The sequence below is a fragment of the Antechinus flavipes genome, chromosome 5 (assembly GCF_016432865.1).
Source record: "Antechinus flavipes isolate AdamAnt ecotype Samford, QLD, Australia chromosome 5, AdamAnt_v2, whole genome shotgun sequence".
Classification (NCBI taxonomy): domain Eukaryota; kingdom Metazoa; phylum Chordata; class Mammalia; order Dasyuromorphia; family Dasyuridae; genus Antechinus; species Antechinus flavipes.
The window spans coordinates 41027369-41052632 of NC_067402.1; the positions used below are offsets into that span (position 1 = coordinate 41027369).

At 38.5% G+C, this 25264-nt stretch overlaps 2 protein-coding genes across 4 annotated transcripts in view; one reads left to right on the forward strand and one right to left on the reverse strand.

Annotated features, from left to right (window-relative positions):
- The window catches only part of EXOSC7 (exosome component 7), a 41307-nt gene extending 24865 nt beyond the window's left edge, over positions 1-16442 (reverse strand). Inside the window, exons 1-3 of one of the 2 annotated variants that reach the window (XM_051961882.1) lie at positions 16224-16442; positions 6243-6344; positions 5309-5403 (exon numbers count right to left, since the gene is read on the reverse strand). In XM_051961882.1, the coding sequence (XP_051817842.1) occupies positions 5309-5403; positions 6243-6344; positions 16224-16424 (398 nt within the window). In that variant the 5' untranslated portion in view covers positions 16425-16442. Of the gene's footprint in view, positions 1-5308; positions 5404-6242; positions 6345-15920; positions 16029-16223 lie in introns of those variants that run through there. The other variant, XM_051961883.1, reaches the window with a different exon arrangement.
- ZDHHC3 (zinc finger DHHC-type palmitoyltransferase 3) overlaps positions 16422-25264 on the forward strand; it is a 75247-nt gene continuing 66404 nt past the window's right edge. For both annotated transcript variants that reach the window (XM_051961885.1, XM_051961884.1), the window contains exon 1: positions 16422-16520. The gene's annotated coding sequence lies outside the window, so the exon portion shown is untranslated. The remainder of the gene's footprint in view (positions 16521-25264) is intronic.

The window sequence follows — 25264 nt, forward strand, 5'->3', positions numbered from 1 at the left end:
CCTTCTGCCTTAACTCAATAATCAAGATTTGCAGAGAAATTAATTAATAACTAAATAATCGAGTCAGTAGGGAATAAGTTTATTTTGCTATGTCAACAAAAAAAATTTTTAATTTAAACACAAAGCGATCAATAGTATTGCTATATTCTTAAGAATTATATATGTTGGGGCAGCTAGGTGGTGCAGTGGATAGAGCACCAGCCTGTAAGTCAAGAGGACCTGAGTTCAAATCCACTCTCAGACACTTAAGGTTTCCTAGCTGTGTGATCCTGGTTAAGTTTGGTATTTTACTATTCTTTGGTATGTATTTTTTTTGGTTTATTTTTGTAAATAATAGTAGCTTTTTAGTCTCAAAATATATGCACATAGTCTCTTAATATCCCATAAAACTTAACGCTCCAAACCCTTCTCCCTCCCGCTTCCTTAACCCTCCTCTCTCAGACAGAAGGCAATCCAATACATGTTAAATATGTGCAATTCTTCTATACATATTTTCACAATTATCATTCTGCACAAGAAATATCAGATCAAAATGAGAAAGAAAATAAAATGCAAGCTAACAACAACAAAAAAAATACTACATTTTGCTCCACACTCAGTCCCCACAGCCCTCTCTCTGGATGCAGATGGTTCTTTCCATCATAAAATCATTGGAACTGGCTTGAATTATCTCAATGTTGAAAAGAGACACGTCCATCAGAATTGATCAATGTATAATCTTGTTGCCATGTACAATGATTTCCTGGTTCTGCTCACTTCATTTAGCATCAGACCATATGAGCCTCTCCAAGCTTTTCTGAACCAGCCTGTTCATCATTTCTTATAGAATAATAATATTCCATTACATTCACATACATAACTTATTCAGCCATTCCCCAACTGATGGGCATCCACTAAGTTTCTAGTTCTTTGCCACCACAAACAGGGCTGCTACAAACATTTTTTGCACATGTAGGTCCTTTTACCTTTTTTATTATCTCTTTTATGATTTAGTAGACTTATTGCTGGCCAAAAGGTATGGACAGTTTGATAGCCTTTTGGACATAGTAGAACACAAATTTCATTAAAAATGCAAATAATCATCCCACTGCTAGGCATATACCTAAAAGAGGTAAAGGCAGAAAGATCTTTACCATCTACACCAATTTATTAACATTTATTGGAAAAAGGTAGATGCCCATTAATTTGGGTATAACTAAAACCATGGTGCATGAATGCAATGGAATATTACTGAGTAGTAAAAAACAACGAATATGAAGAATATACTGAATAATTATTTGAACTAACATGCATTTATATAAAAAGTCAAGCAAGCGGAATCAGGAAAATAGACTCGATGACTACAACAATATAAATGGAAAGAACAAAATCACCATAAAACTAAACATTGCATAATTATAATGACCAAGCATGGCTTCACAGAGATGTGACAATGCATTTCTCTTCCTTCTTTACAGAAATAAGGAATTATAACTGTGGAACATTGCACAATAAGTGAGACATGGGTAATGTGTTGGTTGGTTGTTTTGTACTGGTTCTCCCACTCCTTTTTCTCTTTATTTGTTAAAAAAGATAATTCTCTGAAAGAAGAATGTGTAGTGAAATAAAAATAATGTAAAAAAAAAAAAGCAGTAAGAATTTAAATTTAAAAAATTAAATAAAATACAATTATGGCCCAAATTACTGAAATAAATACAAGCAATATTCAACAATTCCAAGAATTATATCTTAGCTTTCTGTACTCAAACAAGTTTCCCCTTAAAACTTTACAACTCAGTGGTCAGAGAAATATAAATTTTACACACTGAATCCTAACTCAGAGTGGCACAATAATATGATTATAAGTTGACAGCTAGAAGGGATCCAAGAGAAGACCTGGTTCAATCCCTTCTCTAAACAGAAGAGGAAATGGAAGCCCAACAGGTTAAGTGATTTGTCCAAGTCACACAGTTATTAGGTTCAATGGGATTTGAATTCAGATTTCCTGATTCCAAATCCAGAGCATTTATCTACTATATATCATGTTGCCTTCTCAATTTCAAAAAAATAAACAATTTGTCTAATGCACAGGCAAAGTCTGTGAAAATTAGAACATTATGTTTTCAAATTCCACGAAGCACACTATCATATAAAACATTATCTTCAAAATTGTGTTTTTTATGCTTATATAATTAGTAATATAGTAGTATTATTTCCTCAACAACAGAAACATTGAAAGGAATGGATATAAGGCCAGTCTGTTGAAAATAGTAATAGTGTAGAAAAGTGTAGCTTTACTTCTCCCTCATCTGTACTTTCCTTTTCCGATTTTACTATCCCTTTTCGTTATCCAACTTTTCCTGTTCATTTTCTTCCCACTTAACAAAAGCTCATCATTTGAAAATCTATGATTATGTTCCCTTTCTTCTTTTGGAAAACTGCTACATAAATCTAATAAATAAAAATAAAAGCTTGTTTTATGGGATCTATTATCTGCCTATTGGCAGAAAAATATTTTTAATAGAAAACTAAATTATAAACCATTGCTTACCAATTACTTTCTATACTAATAAATACAATTCTGATGTCTTCATCCTATTAGCAAAATTATATGGCCATATTTAGGCTCCTATACATAATAATGATGATCAAATAAATGTACAATTATATACCAATAAATGTGCTCGATTTACTCCTTTGTATATCCATAAAAATTTTGTACTAAATAAATACTAGTAACAGGGGAATAGTAAGGCCAGCTATAAAATGGAAGTACAGTTCCAATTAAGAGAATCTAAATTGATGTCTATATCAGGTTGAAAAGAAAAAAGTCTAATAAATGTATAAAACCAACTCATGGAACTAAGTAATATTTCAGGCCAGAAAGTTACCATATGAAGTGACATTGCTCTGGCATCAGACTGCATGAGTATGAGAATTAATTTTTCTAAAGTAGATTCCTGTGGCTATATATATAATATATAAATGTAACTTATATATTATATAAATATAATAGGGGGCAACTGAAGAAGTTATTCCTGTAAGCTTTTCATTCTTCCTGACTTTTTGAAGATGTAATATATATTAGCCCATTAGGCCTCAAATGTTCCTTTAAGGTTCAAAAACAACAGAACTGTGATTCACTGGAACGCTGATTAAGGGAACAACTCATCATTCAAGAAGTTCTTCAGTATCTTACAGAGAATTAATGAAAGTTAACTTTCAAAAGTTCAAGAAGTAGCCCTTACAATGGTCTATATTCATGCTAGATCCAGAATCCTGACCCAAAAGTTTAGAGAATGTAGATGTGGTTAATTTACTGATCCAGTCATAAAGCCCTCCTCTGTCCTTTTATTTCCCAGTGTGTAAAACAAGGCTGGATCTGTCAGTCTTCTGCATAAAAAGGAGGGTTTTAGGATAAAAGACATATCAAGTCACCTTTTTATTCCTAAATCAAGAGGAAAATTAAGGAAGTGAGCAGATATATAGAGATATAGATATAGATATAGATATAGCAGTTCTTTGCCTCAAGCTCAATGTGTTTAACATTTAAAGTTGGCAAGAGCAAGAGTAAAGTCAGGCTGTCAGTAAAGCAATTAATTTTCCATCTTTTGCAGATTCTATACCACTGGGAATTTAACCATTTAACTTTCAAATTTGCTGACAAGCAGTTAAATTTAAGAGAAAAAAAAAATCTTCTAATCATTCTCACTATACCCTTATATTATCTAATAGCTGCAATTTAGGTTTAAGAACATTCTTCCTGAGTCAGGGGTGCAACAGAGATGGATCCCATCCATAAGTCATATGTTAACCAATAAAATCTTAGAAGAACTATCTATCCATAAAACTTAAGTAAAAAAATGTATTTGTTCAGTACAATTAACTACCCCTTGTCTCTGAAAAATCTGCCACAAGAACCAGATAATTCTCTTGTCAATTTCTTTCAGAAAGATTGTATGTAAAATAATAATTATTTTACTTTTTAATTATTTTAAATTATTCAATATCATTTTCTTCTCTCAGGATGAAATGTATCGTAGTGTCTTTTATGTCTATAGAAATAATTATTTTGCAAACTTTTGCACACTTAATGAATGCATTGTTCAAATTAGTCTAGCCATTCTGGAAAGGAATTTGGAACTGTGTCCCAAAATTGCAAAAATTGTGCCTACTCTCTGACTCAGTTATACCACTATTGAGCCTTTACCCCAAAAAGGTCAAAGAAAGAGGAAAAGAATTCATATGTTCAAAAATATTTACAGCAGTTCTTTTCATAAGAAACAATAACTGGAAACTGCAAAGGGTCTCCACCTATTAGGAAACAGCTAAACAAACTATAGTATGTGGATGTGATGGAACAGTAAAATAATAATGAAGGGGAATATAAGTATAATGGAACAATAAAAACTGTGTCATGAGAAATTATAATATGCAGTTTTGGAGGAAAGTGGGAAAACCTCTATAATCTGATTGTAGAATGAAGTGAGCAGAATTAGAAATACAAGTTACAAATAACATTGTAGGGAGAAAAATTTTTTGAAAAATTTTAGAACTCTAATGCAATGATAAATCATGATTTCACCAACTATTCTATTAGAAAGTTGAAGAACTCAAAATCAATAAATAATAATAATTATAAAATTCTTAGTATATGGCTGATGCCAACAAATACAATGTCAATTATCCAATGACACATGGCCAAGGTAAGAATCTAGTTTGCTGGACTGTATATATATTTCTTTTAAGAATTCTAAAAGTTTTGGTTTCCTCCCCCCCCACCTTCTACTAAAGTGGAGGTAAGGAGGAAACAGCAGGAAGGAGAAATAATAAAAAATTGTCAAAACTTGTCCATATCTAATTCTTGTACTGAGAATCACAGATTTAGAGTTGGAAAGGATATTAGAAGTCCAACCCCTTTGTTCCAAAGAGGCTAAATGAATTTTTCAGAGTCACAAAATTAGTAAATGCCTGGGGGCAAGATTTCAACCTAACTCCAGCACCCAATTCACTATCATCTGCTGTCTACGACATTTTAAACTTTACAAAATACAACTTTACAATACTTTTCACAGACATCATTTCATCTAAGGCTCACAATAATCCTGAGGTAGAAATCTCATTTTACAGATGAGAAAACGGAGATCCAGAAATGTTAAGTGGTATGCCCAACCAAAGTCAAATAGCTAGTTTCATAGAGAAGCTAGGCTGGAATCCAAGCCACATTATCAGAGCACAGAATCATAGTTCATTTTACACATTTACAAAATGATCATTTTCAGTATTTTTTAAAATGCTATCTTTTTAAAAATTTCCCAACTGTACTAACCAGTCCACAAAGAATTCCAGGTAGCCTTCATCTGGCCTTTCCAACTTTGGTGTTCCCATTTCTGCTTTGACCCCCACCAGGATATCAGTATGACCCTGTAAAAATATATTTGAAATGTACATTACCTGAATGTGAAAGCGCCCACAAGGCAAACAGCATATTTATTCATGCACTCAACAAGCATTAATGATCTCTAAAGGATGATGCTCATGATGGAGAACCTGCGAAATTCAGCTAAGACCCAGTTCCTGCCCTTCATGGCAGGCAAATAACAGTAGTTTCCAATTATTACATGACAAGCACCTTAGAACAAAGGATTATGTGAGGCTAAAGGGAAACAATCTTATTCATGAGTCTGATCAGGAAAGGATTCATTAAGGAGGTAGCATGACTTAAAACTTTAAAGAATAGGGTAGAAATCAACAGGTCAAGAGAGAGGGAATCTATTTTGGGTAAGATTAAAAGGCAGCAAAGTACAGTATATTGAAGGGCTGGAGCATAAGAGTAGGAGCAAAATACTACTAGAGTTAACTATCTGCGCAGTGCTTTAGAGTTTGCAAAGGATCCTACACACATTTCACCTGAACCCTATCTTACAGATGATGATATTGAGGCTGAGAAAGGCTGACCCATCCTAGAAGTCACTTGAGCTCTAAAATACAGATAAGAGCAGCACCTGTCTCAGGCTTGTGGTACTAAATGTGAGGTCTATAAAATGTTTTGCAAAGTATAAGATATTAAATAAAAGGGAGCTCACATTTTTAAGTGGAACATCTGAAGAAGTGCTTACTAAACCTGGAAAGATATCTTGAGAAGATCTATGACCATGAAGTCATAACTCCAGAGACCTAGCAGACCTTGATGATGATGCCTGGGAAAGGCAATGACTCCAAAGTTCCATCTGCCTTCAATCAACAGATGTCATTTTACTCACCAGCTTGACTCTTGCAGACCCACTGGTGTTGGATACCACATCTGTTTCCACTTCAGCACAACGATAATCTTCACAGCCTCGACCATCCACCCGGAGATCTTCCTAAGTGTCATGACCACAACAGGAAATGATACAATCAGCTTTGCCACAACATTGGACCAAGCAAAATAAACTGACATGAGTATGTAAATATCTATAGAAGGCTAAACAGAAATCTAGAGGATCATTTTAAGGAAGATCCTGGTCCATCTGGCACTTTATGGTTTGCAAAATATTTTTACATGTTATTTCAGGTAGTTTCTGAAACTAAGTAAGCTAGAGTTTTTCCTTTACATAAGGGAAAAAAAGCCAATTAACAGAAGAATTTTGTTAGACCAAGCTAATGAAAATAACTTGTTAAAGATGTCAACAAAAAAGTCAACTAAATCAATTCTTTCATTAGTTTCAACCCTCTCCTCTTTTATCAATGAATCAATGAAATGAGAAAGTTTAGATATTACTCCAAGAAAGGAAAATCACTAAATTGTACTAATTTACAGACAGTGTAGGTCGTCAGACTATGGAACTTAGGAGGCAATGACTCTCATAAGCAAATTTGGCTTTACTATATCCTTGGTCATAGAATGAACCCCTAACTTTCTCTCTTAGGAGGCAATGACTCTCATAAGCAAATTTGGCTTTACTATATCCTTGGTCATAGAATGAACCCACAACAGGAAATGATACAATCAGCTTTGCCACAACATTGGACCAAGCAAAATAAACTGACATGAGTATGTAAATATCTATAGAAGGCTAAACAGAAATCTAGAGGATCATTTTAAGGAAGATCCTGGTCCATATGGCACTTTATGGTTTGCAAAATATTTTTACATATTATTTCAGGTAGTTTCTGAAACTAAGTAAGCTAGAGTTTTTCCTTTACATAAGGAAATCATACTATGCTGCTCACATCACAGGAAAGTGGATTAAAAACTGTGCATAATGCAAGTCAAAATCATCCCTAATACTTTAATGGATCTCTTATTCCACTGGTGTACTTATTCCTTGTACTGATACAGATGATGATTCCGCCATACCTTCTTTTAAAAAATGTTTTCATTGGCACATTGTTTTTAACATCACCTTCATTTTCTAAAAACGCCCTTTCCTAAAAAGCACTCTCTGTTATAAAGAATAAAAAAAGTGCGGGGGGGAGGGGGGGGAAGCAGTTCAGCAAAATTAACCAACATATCAACCAAATCAGACAGAACATTTATGGCTCCCAATCTGCAGAGATACTCATCCATGCCTATGAACACTTCATTTTTCCCAACTTTCTCCTGGCTTCTTTTAATATATCCTGGATATCTGTGTAACATAACTTCTACTAAAAGGAAAAATAGCTATTCAAAATAATTCATCTAGTAAGCTGTTCAAAAATGGCCAGTCACAATCTATTATGATCCCCATTATCACTTAAAGGACTTTTCAGAGAGACTCAAAAAAAGGTTAACCCTCTAGATCAGGATATCTTAAAACTTTTTCCACTTATGACTCCTTTTTGCCCAAGAAATTTTTACATGATCCCAGATATATAAGAATATAAAGTAGATATACAAATCAAACATTCAATGAAAATAAATCATAAAGAAATTGATTTTAAGATAATTCTTTGGTATACATATATTACCATTTGTTAAAGACAAAAACAAATTTACACACTAGAGACAGATGTGCTCGTTTATTTTTATATAAAGAATTAGATCTTAGAGAAATATTGATAACTTTTACTGTTAAATTTTTCATGACCCTACATTCAGTTACATGACCCCTTATGGGATTATTCTAAATGACACCTCCCCTAAGGCCTCTTTCAGCTCTTAATAACTTCAGAAAACTTGCAGGAGATAAAATAAATTCATTTCAAGAGAGAAGATCAATTCCATTTAAAAATAAATACAGAATGTATAAAAGATTTGAGAGTCTATCTATCAACATATCCATATGAACTAAATGAATACAAAGTACTTTGTGGAAAAAAAGATCTAAATAATTGTAGAAATATTATTTCACAGTAGATTGGCATAATATAATTTAAAAATACACTAAATTTTATTTTTAGATAAAAGTATAAATAATTTTATTATTATTAGATGAAATTATAATTGTATTATCTATATAATAGTTGGCATTTATATAGTGCTATGAGTTTGTAAAACACTTTATAAATACCTCATTTTATTATCACAACACCTCTGACAGATAGATACTTGGTAGGTAAGGGTTGTTATTTCCCATTTTACAGATGAGAAAGCTGGGGTTAAGTCATTTGCCCAGACTATCACAGCTAAGTGGCTACAGTTAGATCTGAACTAAAAGCTCAACACTCCATCCACTGTGCCACTTCTTCAGAGGCAAATCAATACAAGTACCAAAAGATTTTGTTTTTTAGTCAGGGCTGATTTTTTGTGACTCTATTTAGGATTTTCTTGGCAAATATACTGCCATTTTCTTTTCCAGCTCATTCTACAGATAAGGAAACTGAAGCAAATAGGATTAAGTGACTTGTCCAGGGACACACATGTAATTTGAGATTGGATTTGAAAGGAAATGAGTCTTCCTGATTCCAGGCCCTGCACCAATATCCACTGAGCCAGGTCCGGCACTATTATTCACTGAACCACCTAGTTGTCCCCTGAAGATTTAAAAAAAAAGAAAAGAAAAGAAAGAAAAAAAAGAAAAATTAAACCCAAAGGATAACTTTGCAGAATGAAACAAAATGTCCAGAATTTCAAGGAAAAGATGAAAAAAGTTGGAAGGAAGAGGGCCTCTCTTGGTACCAAATTTTAAATTACGCTACAAAGCAATAATCATAAAACAATTTTGGTACTGTTTAAGAAATAAGAAAGGCCAATCACTAGAAATAGATTAGGTAAACAACCCACAAACCAATGAACACAGTAGTAGCTCAGTGTTCAATAAACCTCAAGGACTCCAACTACTAGGGATGAGAACACACTATCTGAAAAAAATTGCTGGGAAAACTTCAAGGCAGTCTGGCACAAAATAGATATAAATACCAGCCGTCACACCATATCACATACCAAAATAAGCTCCAAATGTTGAGAGACCTAGATAAAAGGTCACATTAGAAACAAATTAGAGGAACAAGGTAAAAACTATCCTTCAGCCCTATGAATAGCTTCTAACCAGACAAGGTGCTACAGAGGAACACAGACAATTTGGATGACCTAAAATTTTTACAAAAACAAATCCAACAAAGTTAAGATTAAAAAGTTAAACGTTAACTTGGAAAATAACAAATAATATCAAACAACATACAACTAGCAAACCAAACAAAATACATAAAGTGATAAATCCTGGGTTCTGGTTAAGTCAAATGTTGCATGTATGCCTCAGAATGTTTTGAACACAATTTGCTTTATTAAAGTAGTTTCATAAAACACATCTTGATATTCCTTCTTGACATCCATAAGGCACATTACCTGATTTACAATATTAACTAGAAGTGCAGATTAAGATCTGACTTTAAAAGTAGTACCCTAATTTTAGAATCATACTGTTTCAGTAACATACCCAAATAAGTAGAGGCTGTGCTTTGTAAATTCATTATTGGTTTTAAAGAATGACTTTGTAAAGCTAAGCATTCACTATATATGCCCCTAATTCTGAATATAAACCTTGTTTTCTAAATAATAACAAGCAATTCTAAAAATGAATTTTCTTTCACTAAATTAAAAAAATGTAAATCCATACAATTAGAAAGTTCTATAACACTAAAACTAGTAAAACCAGTTTTTATCTGAGCTCTGGCCCTGTTATACAAAGAAGCATAAGACAGTCTCTTTCCTCAACAAGAGGCTTATCTGTACCTAACAGAACAAGGTAGTGTAGTCCATTCAATTGCATCATAGTCTGAACAACAATCATTTTTCATACACTTCAACCTTTTCCCTGATTCCCTTTAACCTTTTCAACTTAGTTAGCAAACTCGTTTGAGTGATTATGTATCTCACTTGGGAGACTCTACTGTGTTCCAGGAATTGATGGAATCAGCATAATGTTACTTCTAAACAGGAACATCTGGAAAAACTCCATCACCTTTAGAGGCTCAATCTCTATTGGAGCTGGATTTTCTTGCTAAATATGTTTATGATGCTAAATATCTTTGGCAAAAATAAACCTTCCTGTCTTACGACTCACATGATATTTGTTAAATGAGGGTTGAACAAAGTTACTTCTGACTTTGTATGTTTTGAGTTATCTTTACTGATTCTGAAATGCCTGGAAGATACCTTTACTGGAAGTAAACTTGTAAAAGGTAAGGGTTCTTAATGGGTTCTTAATTTCTTCTGTGTCATTGATCTCTTTAGAAGTTTGATGAAATGTATGGGCCTCTCCTCAAGAACATTTTTTAAATACATAAAATAAGATACATATGATTAAAAAGGAAACCAAACCAATTATTTCAAAACAGTTACCTAAATATTTATGTATCTATTTTCTAATTTTATGGACCCTAGCTTAAGAACCTTTGGTTTAAGGCAACATTTTGCACAACTGAGTCAAATGCTTTTTTTTTTTTTTTTTTTTTAAAGAAAAACTAGCTGACAAACAGTAAACATGTTGGGATAATTTATTCTCTAAATGTTTGAGCCAAGCCAGTGACTCTTAAAATTCAATTTGTTACAGAATATTGTTTGCAAAAGGTTGCGTGTTCTCTTTATATACCTCTTTCTTGGATGTCCTCAATGACTGTGTATAGGCTATTCTTATAATTTTATAGCGTTATGACAAAATAAGACATATGTATCAGTAGTTATTGCTATTTTGTTAATGCTAATTAAATCATCCCTCCAAAGGTGCTTTTTTTTTTTTTTGCAAAAAATAATTTAGAAAACAAAAATTCTATTATCACCTTTTTCTGAGAACTTGAGAGCTGATCCCTCAATACTCCCTACATTATGTCACCTCCAGTATCTCCTCCTCATATATACTTGGTTTAGCTTGGCTGATTTCCCCATCTTTGTTTTCTCTGGCACCACAGTGAGAAGTGTAAAGTTAAGAGTGCAAACTGGTTGGTTTCACTCTTGCTGATGAAGAAAAGAGATTACAGAAATCTTTATACATGTTTTCTATTTTTCACCTATTTATTGTAGTTTCAGTTTCATCCTTAAATTCCCTTTCTAAGGATACTATATTTTGAAGTATATTGCATGCATGACAGAAAATGAAACTTTCCCTGAGAGAAGAAAAAGGAAATGATGAAACTAGAAAGCAGCAAAACTATTCTGATTTGGATCAACTGGAGAGATTGCTCTAATAAGCAGTCTAAATCACAGAATAAAAATATTTGTGTGTGTGTGCGCGTAATTTTTGTTCAGTCATTTTTCAATCTTGTCTGACTTTGTGATGCCATTTAGAGTTTGCTTGGGAAAGATACTAGAGTGGTTTTTGCCATTTCCTTCCCCAGCTCATTTTACAGATGAAGAAACTGAGGCAAATGAGGGGTGCTCAGGGCCACACAGCTAGGAAGTGTCTGATCTGAATTCAGGAAGAGGAGTCTTACCAACTCCAGGACCAGCTGCATCCTGTGCACTGTGGCAACCCCCCAGCTGCCCTGTATTAATTTTAACTGGACTAGTTATTTCCATATAGAGGTCCAATTAAAAAAAACTGCTTTAGCTCTTTTTGTAGTGGCAAGAAACTTGAGTGAATGCCCATTACTTGGGGAATGGCAGAATAAGTTCTGGTATGTAAATGTAATAGAAGATTATTGTTCTATAATGAATGATGAGCAGGCTAATATCAAAAAGCCTGGAAAGATTTACATGACCTGATGCTAAATGAAATGAGCTGAACCAGGAGAACATTGTTCATAGCAACAAGATTATACAATGATCAATTCTGATGGATGTGGCTCTTTTCAACAATGAGGTGACTGAGAGCTTCAGGGCTCAGGCTAGAAAAAGGGGGCCAGAGTCTGGGGACTGCTTCCCTTTTAGGAGCTTTCTGAGCCTGGGCTATCTTCGTGGAGGCCTGAGAGAAGGTTACCACCTCCTGCTGCGGTGGCAGCAATTTGATCCACCTGCCTATGTCACCCTCCCAGGATGACTTGCTGTAGTGTAGGTAGGCTTGAACTCTGGGTTTAACTATAATGGGACCTGTGAATGCTGGAGCTCGTTAACATTTACAGGATATCACTGGGTTTTGGAAATGAAGCTTGAGGGACCTGAGAAGCCACCTAATCCAATCTCTGTTTTTTTGCTGAAGCAATTGGGGTTAAGTGACTTGTCCAGGGTCTCACAGCTAGGAAGCATTAAGTGTCTGAGGCCAGATTTGAACTCAGGTCCTTCTGACTTCAGGGTGGTGCTCTATCCACTGTGCCACCTAACTGCCTCCACTTAATCCAATCTCTTCATTTTAGAAGTGTAAATTCCTGGGCCCATAGAGTCTTGCCTAAACAGTTTTCAGATGAAGAAATTAAAGCTATTTGTAATCATATAAAAATGACCTAAATCATTATTAAGAAAAGTGCAAATTAAAAAACAACTCTGAGGACTCTCTGACACCTTTCAGAAAAGGAAAATGATAAATGTTGGAGAAAACGCAGGAAAACTGGGACACTAATTCATTGCTGGTGGAGTTGTGAACTGACCCAAACATTCTGGAAGCAATTTGGAACTACATCTAATGGGCTATAAAACTGTGCATATTCTCTGACCCAGCAATACTTCTATTAGGTCTGTAATCCCAAAGAGGTCATAAAAAAATGGAAAAAGAACCCACATGTGCAAAAATGTTCTACAGCAGCTCTCTTTCTAGTGGCCAACAATTGGAAATTGAGGGGATGGCCAAAAATTGGCAAATGGCCGAAAAAATTGTGGTATATGAATGTTTCTATTGTTCTATAAGATGAGCAGACTTATTTCAGAAAAGCCTGCAAGACATACACGAATCAATGCAAAAGTAGAGTGTGCAGAACCAGAACATTATATGCAATAACAGCAACATCGTGTGGATGATCAGCTTTCTGCTCTTCTTAGCAATGTAATGATCTTAAAACAATTCTCAAAGGACTCGTGATGGAAAATGCTATCCATATCCAAAGAACTATGGGGTGGGAAGACTGGTTGAAACATATTTTATTTTTGGTGGTGTTTTCTCTTCTGATTTTTCCCTTTTCTTCCAATTGTTCTTTCATAACATGACTAATGTGGAAATATATTTAATATGAATGTTGTCTTTGGGAAGGGATGAGAGGAGAGAGGGAGAAAAAATGGAAATCAAAATCTTATGTCAAAAACTAAATTTTTTAAAAGTCTTGGCTAAGGTCATAAAAGTAGTAAATATCAAAAGCAGAATTTGAACCCAGGTCCTGACTCTATAGAGTTAATGCATCATCTGCCCTTTCTTCCTATATCACCAACATACATGCATGGTCATGGAGGGGCCCTGATCCAACATTTCAAAATAATGTGAAGTCATATAAAAAAAGTTCCTATACTGGTCACACCTAATCATATCACTTACTGGGGTATACCCCAATAGATAAAAAATAAAAAGGTTACCTACACAATCAAAATAGTGATGATAACATTCTGTATAGTAGCCAAAAAAAAAAAAAAAGGAAATCTCTAAGTGTCCATCAACTGGGAAACAGTTGAAAAAAGTCTATAAATGTCATGAAAGTCTGACATAAGAAATTACCAAAAAAGAGAAATTCAAAGAAATATAGGAAGACATACAAACGACTGGACACTTCCTATGTCCTCACTTGTTCTGGCCTGGCCCTTTCTTTCTGGGCTCTCATTAAGCTCTTACTGACTCTGAACCCCCCTTATAGCCTCATCTTCCTCACTCTCCTTAGTTATCAAATCTGGCCCATTATAGCTCTCCGGCCTCTGAATGGCCAATTCAAATAGCCCCTCAGCTTCGTCATCTCTGCTTTGGACTCTTGCAAAAGCCTCTTCATTGTTTCCCTGCCTCCAGCTTCTCCTCTCTCCAACCCATGCTCTATACAACTGCCATAAGTGACACTGCTAAATAAAATACAGATGTTGTCATTCCCCCGCTCAAGAGGTTCCAAGATTAAAACAAGCTCCCTTTTGGGGACCTTTCCGGCTTGGCATTTACAGACCTTCACAATTTGGCCCCAGCCTTGCCACTCCAGACTGATTTCTTATTCGTCCCTTTTGGCCATTCTGCATCCTAGCCAGAGTGGCCTCCTTGCGGTGTCCTGTACATGACGCTCTGCCTCTGACCTCCATGCTGCCTGAGCTGAACACCATGCTGGGGATGCTTGGCCTTTTGGGAGCCTTTAGTGCAATGAGTGATGGAACGGTCCTTAGCTCTCCGTGCCCTCTGCCCACACACTAAAAACATTTTTTCCTTTCCTTATCCATGTATATGTGGTTTCCCTCTAGTAGAATTAAAGCTACTTGGACTCTCATATTTGACTCGGTATCTTCAGCACTTAGGCGCACAGTAGGCAATTAACAAATATTTGCTGAAGTGACTTAATGAGGGGTAAACAAACCAAAATCCAAATGAATGAACTCCTGTGGTGGCAGCAAAAGGAAAATAAAATAAATAAGGGGCAACATAAATAGGTACCATCTCAGACATACCCAATTAAATCCGCTGTAGTGAAAAGCCCTTTTTTGAAAGAAGGCAAATGACTGAATGTGGCACCTGCCAAGAGAAGAGCCAGGTGATTGGTTTAGCGAAGTCTAATTAATACTTTCCTTTTCACTACCCCAGCTTCCCAGGAAGACTGCCTGGGGTTCAGTTGGATAAACTAGAGATTAAAAAAATGGAATGAAGAGCCTCTATTACCCGCAGGCATAAAATTCAACCAGTGGGTAAATTGCTACTGTGCACTTGGTTTCCCCGGCTATAAAATGGAGATAATGGAGAAGGCAGAGGAGAACAACAGAAAACCAAATTTGCATTCATCTACAACAGAGAGGACTAAGGATCCCAGCCAATAAAACGTAATGAGTCGGGCAGGCAACGGCTAACGTTTTGGACAGCTCTAAGTGTGATTATATTGAGGAGAGGGGAGAGAAAAGGAAATAGGGACTCCACAGAGTGACTGTAGCCGCACCTCCCAGATTGCCTGGAAGAGCGCAGGCGAAGAGCCAGGGTAGCGGAGAAAGGTGGACATTTTGTGGTTATTTTCTGGGTTTAAGGAGGTGGGGGTCAGAGGTCCGTGCGGACATCCCGGGGGTAACTGACAGCCAGCTGTCTCAGCTTCCAAGGCAGTTGTACCAACTGACCTCTTTTCCCTAACAGCGCCTCACCCGCCTATGGAACTCTGTCCAAGAGTACCTCGGGCTTCTATCCCGAAGGTAAAAGACGGGGATGGCGAGGAAGACGGGCCTTTCCTCCCCACTAGTGGCAGGAGCAGGTGGGACGGAGCGCTAAGACGCTAACGAAGGCAGCCTCGGGGGCCACGGAACGAAGTCCCGGAGGGCGGAGCCAGAGAAGCGCCCGCTACAAATGTAGCACAGGATTGCCGGTCAAGGATGGGTCCGCCTGGGGAAGAGCCGAGCACCCAGAGACCCAAGTCCTGGGTTCCAATTCTCTGCTGCTTAAAGGATTCTGGGTAACACTAAGGAGTGCTGACATTTATAAGGAGCTTTACAAACAGGCATCTCATTGGAGACTCACCATGGTACTAGCAGCTTAATTAACTCTGTTGGGCAGGGACCAGTCGCTTTCCCTCCTCTAGGGTCTCAGTTTCTCTCCGTAAGAGAAAAAAGACCGAGGGTCCCCTCCACACCGGCTCACTCTTACCCGCCCTCCCCAAATCCTCGGCCCCCTAAAGCGCGCGGCAGGATGCGCGCGCAGAACCGGCGCGGAGTGGGGCAGGGGCGCACGCGCGTTGGGGGCGTTTGGGAAGGCTGAGGGGGAGCGCGCCGGGGCCGCGGCCGGGAGGGGGTCTCGGCCTCGCCTCGCCTCCTCGCTTGTTACCTGGACGCCGTGCACAATGTAAACCTTTTCCGCCTCGCTCAGCGCCACGGACGCCATGATGCCCCGTCCGGCCGCGCTTCGACCGCCACCACCGCCTCCGAACCCTCCGCCTCGGCGCCGCTCCGGACGTCGCGCTCCCTGCACGACTGTGGCGTCATCCGTCCGCGCCGGGCCCCCGGGGGCCGCTCCCCGCCGCGTCATCAGCGAGCGGCGGCCGCTCCTGCCGCCGCTGCCGCTGCCGCCGCCGCCCGCCTGAGAGCCCGATGGGCTGCTCCTGCGCCCCGCCCCGGAGTCTGGGTGAGTCTCGGGAGCCGCGGCCCCCGAGCCCGGGAGCGGCCGCGACTCCTCGCGTAGGGGCGGGAGGGCGAGGGGTCGGCGGCAGCGGAGCTGGGGGGCAATTGGGGACGGACCGAGGGCAGACGGAGGGCAGGAGTGCGGCCCCGGCACCTGCCGGCCGGCCGGGACGGCTCTTCCTTGGCGCCCTCTCTCCGCTCTGAGCTGGGTTAAGTCAGCCGGGCCAGGCCGGCACCAGGGCTCCGGTAGTCCCACTCATCCCTGGAGCTGCTCTTCTCCCCGTTCTCTGGATGTTTCTGTCCCGCTCTGGTTGCTTTCCCACCGGACACACTTCTTTTCAGTACCCCCGGTCACCTACTGCCCCTCCCCTTGCCCCTCCCCATGATAGCCCCCACCCTGCTCCCCTATTACCCCCTGCCCCTCCCTTTGCCCTCCTTTCTCCCTGCCCCTCCCCTTGCTCCCCGTTCCCGCTCCCCTATTTACCCTGATTTTCCCTTTGTTCCCCTTTCCCCCTCCCCCACTCCATCCGCGTCCCTTGCCCCTCTTTTTGCTCTTCCTCCCATCACCCTTTGCTTGTTTTTCCCTCGATCCCCTCTTCCCTGCCCCTCCCTTTGCTCCCCTTTTCTGCTTCTTTCCCATCCTCTCACCTGTCACCTCCCTGCTCTTTTCTGCCCTTCATCTTACCCCCCCCCCCGTTTCTGTCCTGCTTTTCTGCTCCCCTTGCCCCACTTCCTCCTTCCCCTCCAGATAAGGCTTCCCCCCTTCACCTCGGATTCGGGATTCACAAATCTCTGAACCAGTCTGACATTTGTTGGCTTTGTGATCATGAGCCGATCACCTAACCGTTCTCAAAATTGGCTCCCTCGTCTATAACGTGACAGTAGCAATACCGATGTATCTCTCAAGAGCATTGAGTGGAAAGCTTTTATGTCGGTGATTGTTTTTCATTGTCTAAGAATTCTTTGCATGTTGTAGTAAAAGTTTGTCGGGTAGATAGACGTCTCTGGTGGAGTTCCCAGAGATCATAGGCTCATAGATCTTGGAGCGAGTCGCAACCTCACAAGTCATTTACTTCTGCCCCCTCGCTTTACAGACGAGGAAATGCTGCCCGGAGAGAAGAGGCTTGTTCCCAGTCACACAGGTAGCAGAGGCCAGAGCTGAGCCAGTCTCTCTCCACCGCCACCCTGCCTTCCTGGCCCTCTGCTACTTGCACTTTTTAAAAATCGGTGACTTGGAGAAAGACAAACTTGTCAAATTTGTAAATGACACACATAACTCATTACAACAAAAGAGTCCATGGTGTTCTTACACATTGGCCAAATAGCTGATGCCATTACTAGGGGAGTAGTCACAGTGTCCAGAACTAGGGAGGCTTTTTCTCTCAGATCTCCTCGGGATCTTACGTTCTGCTTGGGATGCCACCTTTTAGGAAGGACACTGACCAGAGAGTCTGGGGCAAGCGGGAGGGGCAGAGAAGGGACAGTGCCATCTTCCACTGAAGGGCACTCTTGTGGAAGAGCTGGTAGCTAGGAGCATGAGGTGGGAGCTGCAGAGAAGCTCGCTTAGGTTCCGGGTAAGGGAAATTGCCCAACAATGCAGTCTTTGAGTGGAATGGGAGGGTCTTAAAGCCAAGGCCCCGGGACCAGCCGGTTAGAGAGGGGAATTCTGGTAAAATGATAAGGCTCTATCTAAGTCTCTTCTCCCCATGCTTTGACCCTCACCACCTAACTCTGATGAGCTGGATGGGGATTTTCTATGGCTTCACTCTGAGATTTTAGGTGAGAATGGTTTGTGGAAGGAAATGGGGATTACCTCCTTGATTGCAGCTCACTTCCTGCTCTTTTTGTGAGCCTACTGGCAGTGGGAGGGAACAACTAGGAGGGGCAGAGCCCTTCCTGATAGCCATGCTGCACGGTAGGAAGCTGGCCTGGGCCAAACTGGCCTGCCTGAGCTCTGAGTGGAAGCTGGGGAGGCTTGTGGGGGGAGTTTGCTTGGGGCAAATGGACTCTGACCATGCTGTGTGACCAGTGGGAGTCTGAAGTCTTCCCAGCTGGTGCGGAGCACCAGCAGCACTTCTGAAAGCCTAGTGTTTGCTTGCTTGAGGACGGAAGGCTGCAGAAGGAATTGGGGAGTGGGGTGGGGGGAGAGAAGAGGTTTTCACCTAGCACCGGGCCAGGAGGAACTGAAGAGGCCCAGGTGCTGCAACCCTGGCCATTGCCACTAGCCAACAAGCCAGGACTCTTGGGGCCAGTGTTTCTCGGGGTAGGTAGTGAGCTTTATAGGCAGTGGCCAAGGCAGGCAGTGTCTTTTAGGGGCATGATACCTACAAGGTCCTGGGAATCCATTTTTCTAAGCAATCAAGACTGGGCAGAATTAGTTTTAAAAGACATTTGTTGAAGGAAAACAGATCTTAAAGAACTATTATGGAAAAAGAAGAGAGTTTTAATAACTCACTCTCAAGGAATCCTCTTTTTTCTCCAAAGTAAAATGACCGTTTCCCCTAACCTTTTCCAGTATGGAATGTTCCCCAGTTAAATACCTCATGCGCCTATGTACTTGCATCTTGACATTTTTAATCACCTGGGAAAGCACTGTAATGTAGACTACTAAGAACTCATCTACCCTTCCCTTACCACTGGGTAGATTTTTGACTTGTTAATATTCACAAGGCACTGAGACATCGTTTTTGTTTTTTAGTTTTGTTGTTTTATACTAAGACTTTCCCTTATTGGAAAAGGAAAGAGATGACCATCCTTCTCCCAACTCCTCCCATACAAAAGTGGCCATACAGGTGCTCCCAAGAGTCAAATGACCTGAAATTCAATCCAGGCATCAATCCTCAAAGTAGGAATGATGTGACCTTTGCTGCAAGTTACTTAATTTCACTGTAGTTTAGTTTCCTCTTCTATAAAATGAGTGCGTAGAAGTAGATCAGCCAGTCAGTGGATAAGCATTTATTATCATGTGCCAGACACTGTACTAAACAGTGGGGATACAAAGAATGGCAAAAGTTGAGGATGTTAAAGTCTGACAGAGGAGACACTATGCAAAGGAAAATGTGCAAATGAGGTGAATACAGCATAAATAAAAGTAGTAAACAAAAGGAAGGTGACCTAAGGACACCATGCTGCAGGTGTTGTAGGGCCATGTTGCATTGAAAGACTAAAGAATATTTGAATGATTTGGGTGACATGAGGCTGGATTTTAGGAAAAGAAGATAGATATTTGGTAGAGAGGAAATAGAGATCTGAAAATAAGATTGTAATAGCTAGCATGTCTGCTGGATGGGAAAAGGGAAGAAAAGACTAACCCAAGAAGTGGTCCATAGAGAGAAAAGAATGAAGTTAGAGACTAGTCTTTAAGCAGATACATTTTTAACTTGGATGCAAACATTTTTTTAAGTATATATTTTGATAACTGCATCATAGCATGATTTCTTTCTAATGCTATGTATTTTACATATTTAAAAACATTCAGACTAAGGAACTGTACAGTTACCAAACTGACAGAATGGACATCTAATACACAAAAAGAGGTGAAGGGCTCCTGTGTTAGAGCAAAGGTGTCAAATATGTAGCCTGGGACAGCCTACAACACTTGCCAAATATAGCATGAACCCGATTAAAATGTAACTGGGAAATATTAAACACAATAAATAAAAGTACAGTAAAACAATATGGGACCTCCAGAGATCCTTGTGGATAGTTTATTGGCTCCTGTTTCTATTTGATGCCACTGCTTTAGAGGAAATCTTTTAGGATGTTATAATTATGCTTTTCAAATACATAGGCTGCTGCAAGAATGTAATAAAGTATTTGCTGTGCAGCTTAATCAGATGATCTCAAATGTTGACGTTTTACAACAATTTGTTGGGTTTGCTTCAATTGATCCATGACCTTATCCTTGGTTTTTTCTTTCCATTATGCAGATTGTTGCCTTCCTTGTCTGCCTTTGTGTGCAGTTTTTGTCTGTGGTCTCACTTTACATTATGGGGGCCTTTTTTGATTTCTCATAGCCATGAGTATAGATTTAGAAGAGACCTTGGAGTCATCTCCTCCAGTTTTACTGTTCTTACAGATAAAGAGACTGAAGATCTGTCCTGGTAAATGTTTCCCCTGAGGCCAGTTAGTATGTTCTGCAAGGGTGTTTTAGACCTGGGACTTGTCACGTAGGCCCCCATGTGACATTCTTTATACTGCTTCTTCCTAATGCTTTTGTTTGTTTTATAAGTTTTTGTTGATGTCTTCTGGGATTTTTTGGTTTTGTTTTTAACATCATCTCATTTATGCCCTCCCTTCCCAGAAAGCCATCTTTGTATAACAAATGGCATTTTTTTAAGAGGAAAAAAAATTCACAGAACTGATTGGTACTTTGTCAAAGTTTTTTAACATGGGCAATGAATCTCCCACTTTCACAAAGAGCTGGATTGAGGGTGTCCTTTCATCTCTCTTCATTCAAATCATGCTTGAGTTTTATGGTTTTATTATGTTCACTTTTGATTTTTTTGGCATACTCTTATTCTTTATATTTACATTTTTGTAATTAATTTGTATGTTATTTCCTTGATTTTTGCTGACTTTTTGTCAGTTTATGTAGATCTTTCCATGCTTTACTATTTCCCACACATAGTCATATGTTCTGACTGCATAGACATCCACTACATGAATGTACCATAGTTTTTTTAGCCATTCTCTAATTGATGGGCATTTCCTTTATTTCCATTTCATTGCTTTCACAAAAAGTACTATTATAGTTTGGTGTATATGGAGTCTTTTTTCTTGTTAATGGCTTCCTTGGGGTATAGCCAGTAACAAACTCTTCTAGTTAAGAGTATACCCTTTATTTGCATAATTGCAAATTATTTTATAAAATGGTTGTACTATTTCACAGCTTCACCAATAATGTATTGATAAAGTGCCTATCATTTTACAATCCCTCCCACATTAACTGGCCACATTTTGTCATCTTTGCCAATTTGCCAAACCTGAAATCTCAGAGGTTGTTTTGATTTACATTTCTCTTAGTAGTGATTTTAAATTCTTTCAAATGGTTTGAATTCTTTGTAATTCTTTTGAGAACTGTTTTTTCATTCATATTCTTTGACCACTTATCTGTTGGAAAATGGTTGTTTGATGTTTTTTAATATGTATATAATCCTATTGAATGTATAACCCTTTCTGTGAAAGCCCTGTGAATGATCCTCAATTTCAAGAAAGGAGTTCTTTTTACATTTCTGAGTGATATTCTGAATGGATTTTCCTATGGGGGTGAGCTTTTCTGCAAATATGAGAGCTGGAAACACTAGTATCATATGTTAGCTTTTTTTGAGATCTTTAAAGCAGTAGTATGTTCATTTTCAGCTTACTGCCAAAACTATACTTCTTGTGAGTTCTTTAGTACTTATTGCAATTGATCAGTCAATACGTTTTTAGACTGTCAACTGTGATTGATAGGAGAATTAAAGCATTATTAACAGGAAATAAATTCATAACCTTTTAGTGAAGTTGAAATAACCTATGCTACTTACTGAATAAAGCCATAATTGGAAAACGATCAAATATTAAACTTATCCATTTTTGTACCAGTGTGGGATGATTTTTTTGGACATACTGTTTAGTCAGCTGCACTTTTAAATAATGAATCGATGAGCATTTATTGAGCACCAACTATGTGTCAGGTACTGTTCTAGATAATTGGTACAATGAAACAGTCTCTTCCCTCATAGAACTTACATTCTAACAAGAAGTTACAGTTATCCCTTCTACATCATTACTTTCTCCATCGTTGTTTTGATATATCATGAGTCGGTATAGGAGATTAAATGGGAATTTTGAAGGAGTTTGCTGATGCACAGACAACATGCAAACACCAGCAGATGATACAGAAAAAAAATTAGAAATGCAAATGGATAAAATGTGTATAGTATTGAATAATGTAATATTTTGTCTTCTAATGACATAATAATTTAGACTTCTCTAGTATGAAGGGAGGGCAAAAAATTGAATTTTCCAGATTGTGGAGGAGTTGCATCCCTTCAAATCCTGAGATATGGATAGGATAACAGAATTTACCAACTTGTGATATTGGTTTGTCCTTATTACATTTATCTCCTCAAGTATAGGAACTTAGTTTTGTTATTTTCTAGCACTAGCCAGATGCATTGTCCATCCCCAAAACTTAGATGACATTTGTGGAATGACTAATAAACTCCTGTCACTGCCTTGAAAAATTGAAATTGCTTTATTTCTCATTTTCAGCAGAACTTTCCCTTTTCTTCTTCCTGTTACCTCCCAAGTTCTTAGCAAAGCTTCTTGAATTCAGAGGTCTGAGTTCCTCAATTAAGTTGTGGGCTTCCATTACACTTTGTACATTGTTTTATGCAGCACATGTTAGGTAACTGCTTATTGAAATAAGTGAATACATCTCCTGGCTACAAGTCTCATTTCTTGCTTTCTTCTTTCCTTTGATTATGGCAAAGTAGAGAGTGCTGGCTGGAAGTCAGGAAGACCTAAGTTCAAATCTAGCCTCAAGTTTCTTAGCTGTGTGAGCTTAGATAAGTTATTTAGCCCTGTTTGCCACCAGAGAAGGAAACGGCAAACCATTCTAGTATCTTTACCAAGAAAACCTCATGGACAGAGAGGTCCATGGAGTCATAAGGAGTTGATCAGGACAAAATGGATAGCTGTGACAATTCCTCCCCAAGTGATGGGGATGGCCTCTTCGTTTGTGTCCTGCTGAATGGGTATATTCATCAGCACAGCCAGCACAGAGGTGTCAGGGCAGCAAGGGACGATTTCCTGTCAGAAAACCTAGATTGTCCCTGCTTTCCTCCTGGTTTACTGGCTGTGTGATCCAGGACTAAAAGGGTCATGTCCACAACACATTTTGTTATGCGAGTTACTGACTACCAACTACTAGCTACTGGCTGCCATGGCTCTAGCCCTCAGCTAGGCTGAGATGCAAGCTTTGTATATAGTTGAGACCGGGTCCTGCCTACAAGGTTACTTACTATCCAATTAGGGATACTTAAAACAATTAGTGAACAAGAGAATATTAACAAAATGCTAAATACTGCAGTACAGATAATTAGTGGATAGGATAATATATAATAAGGGGATAATTGTGCCTCACAGGCAGACAGCATGTGGGAAAGGTGACAACAGAGACTGTCATATTCTCAGGCTGAGATCTGGCAAATCTTTGTCCTACCTAAGAGTTAGTTAATTAAAGCAATAAAAGACTATTACAGAATTGCTTCAGGGCAATGCAGCAGTGGTGTTATAGTTGCCGAGAACTCTTTAAAAGCACAGCTTGTGAACATTTTATTTCATATTTTAATGACCTAGGGCCAGATAACATCCCTAGCTCTGTGTCTGATTTTATCCCTTTCTCACAAGAGGTATCTCCCCCGCCCCCCCAAAAAAAATACAGTTGAAACTGTTTTCTTTACAAAATTCTGTTTCAAGGTAAATATTTTGTAAAACTCTTTTGCATCCTGAAGAACATATTAAGCTAGCTGTAATCAAAACTGTTTCTGAAGATGTTTCATATAAAAATTTGTACAATTAATTGCAAATGTGTGAACTATTAAATAGCTTCATTTTCAGATTTGCCTTTTTTTTTATGTTCTGAAAAACAAGTCAGAGAGTAAAAAAAGAATGGTTGTGTACATTAATAGAATGGTGAAAGATGTCTTTTAGTGCCCATTGTTTCTAACCTCCTTTGCATTTTTAAAATTAACCTTCCTTATCTGAAATACCAATGTAGTATTCAAGGAGATAAGCAATAGTATTATTCTCATAGCTCTCCAAATAAAAAGTGACATGTAAGTGCAGATCACATCTATTCATTCCAATCAATGAAAATTAATAGGAGAAAATTTATTCTATAATTTGTTCAAAACCAGAATCTTCTTCGAATGTGGAGCCTATGTATTTTTCATGCTGTATGAGGCAATGTCTGTCTCATATTCAAGGTCAGTAGAGATATAACGTAAATTGGGTAGTATTAATTTCCTAACCTTAGGAGGATGGACATGGTGGTACAATTAGAGAATGGTATTAAGGAAACAGACTGTGGCTGTGTTGATGCTCCAAATTTGTGAAGCTAATGACCTAAAAATATGCTTTTCTAAGCCAAGCATTGGCAGTTCTAAATTACCTGGAGAAATAGATTTCTTAGGACAAGCTTCTTTCTCTCTTTCCCTCTTTCCTTCTCAACCTCTCTCCCTCCTTCCCTTTCTCTCTCTCTCTCTCTCTCTCTCTCTCTCTCTGTCTCTGTCTCTCTCTCTCTCTCTCTGTCTCTTTCTCCCTCCCTCATATGTGTGTGTTTGTATCTCCCTCTTTTCCCTCTTTCTCCTCCCCACCTTCCATTTGATGTATGTGTTGTATTATCTTCTCATATAGACTGTAAGCTCCTTAAGGACAGAGATTGTAGAGACTCTTTGCTTGCTTTTACTTAATCCCCTCCTTTTTGGCACAATGCCTGGAATACAGTTAACACTTAACTGCTTTTCTCTTTCATTCCTTGTTGATAGTTTTCTTTGTCTCAACGACATCAATAAAAATCAAATAGCATATTTTAAGCCTTTAAAAAACTTTTCAGTTTTTTTCAGACTCAGGAAAACTGACTATCGGAGCAATTATAGATGATGAATTTATTTTAAGATTTATTTGCTGAGCGTAAATCCTATTTCCATGTGAACTTGAGACAATCACTTAATCTTCATAGTGCACAAATGACAAGGT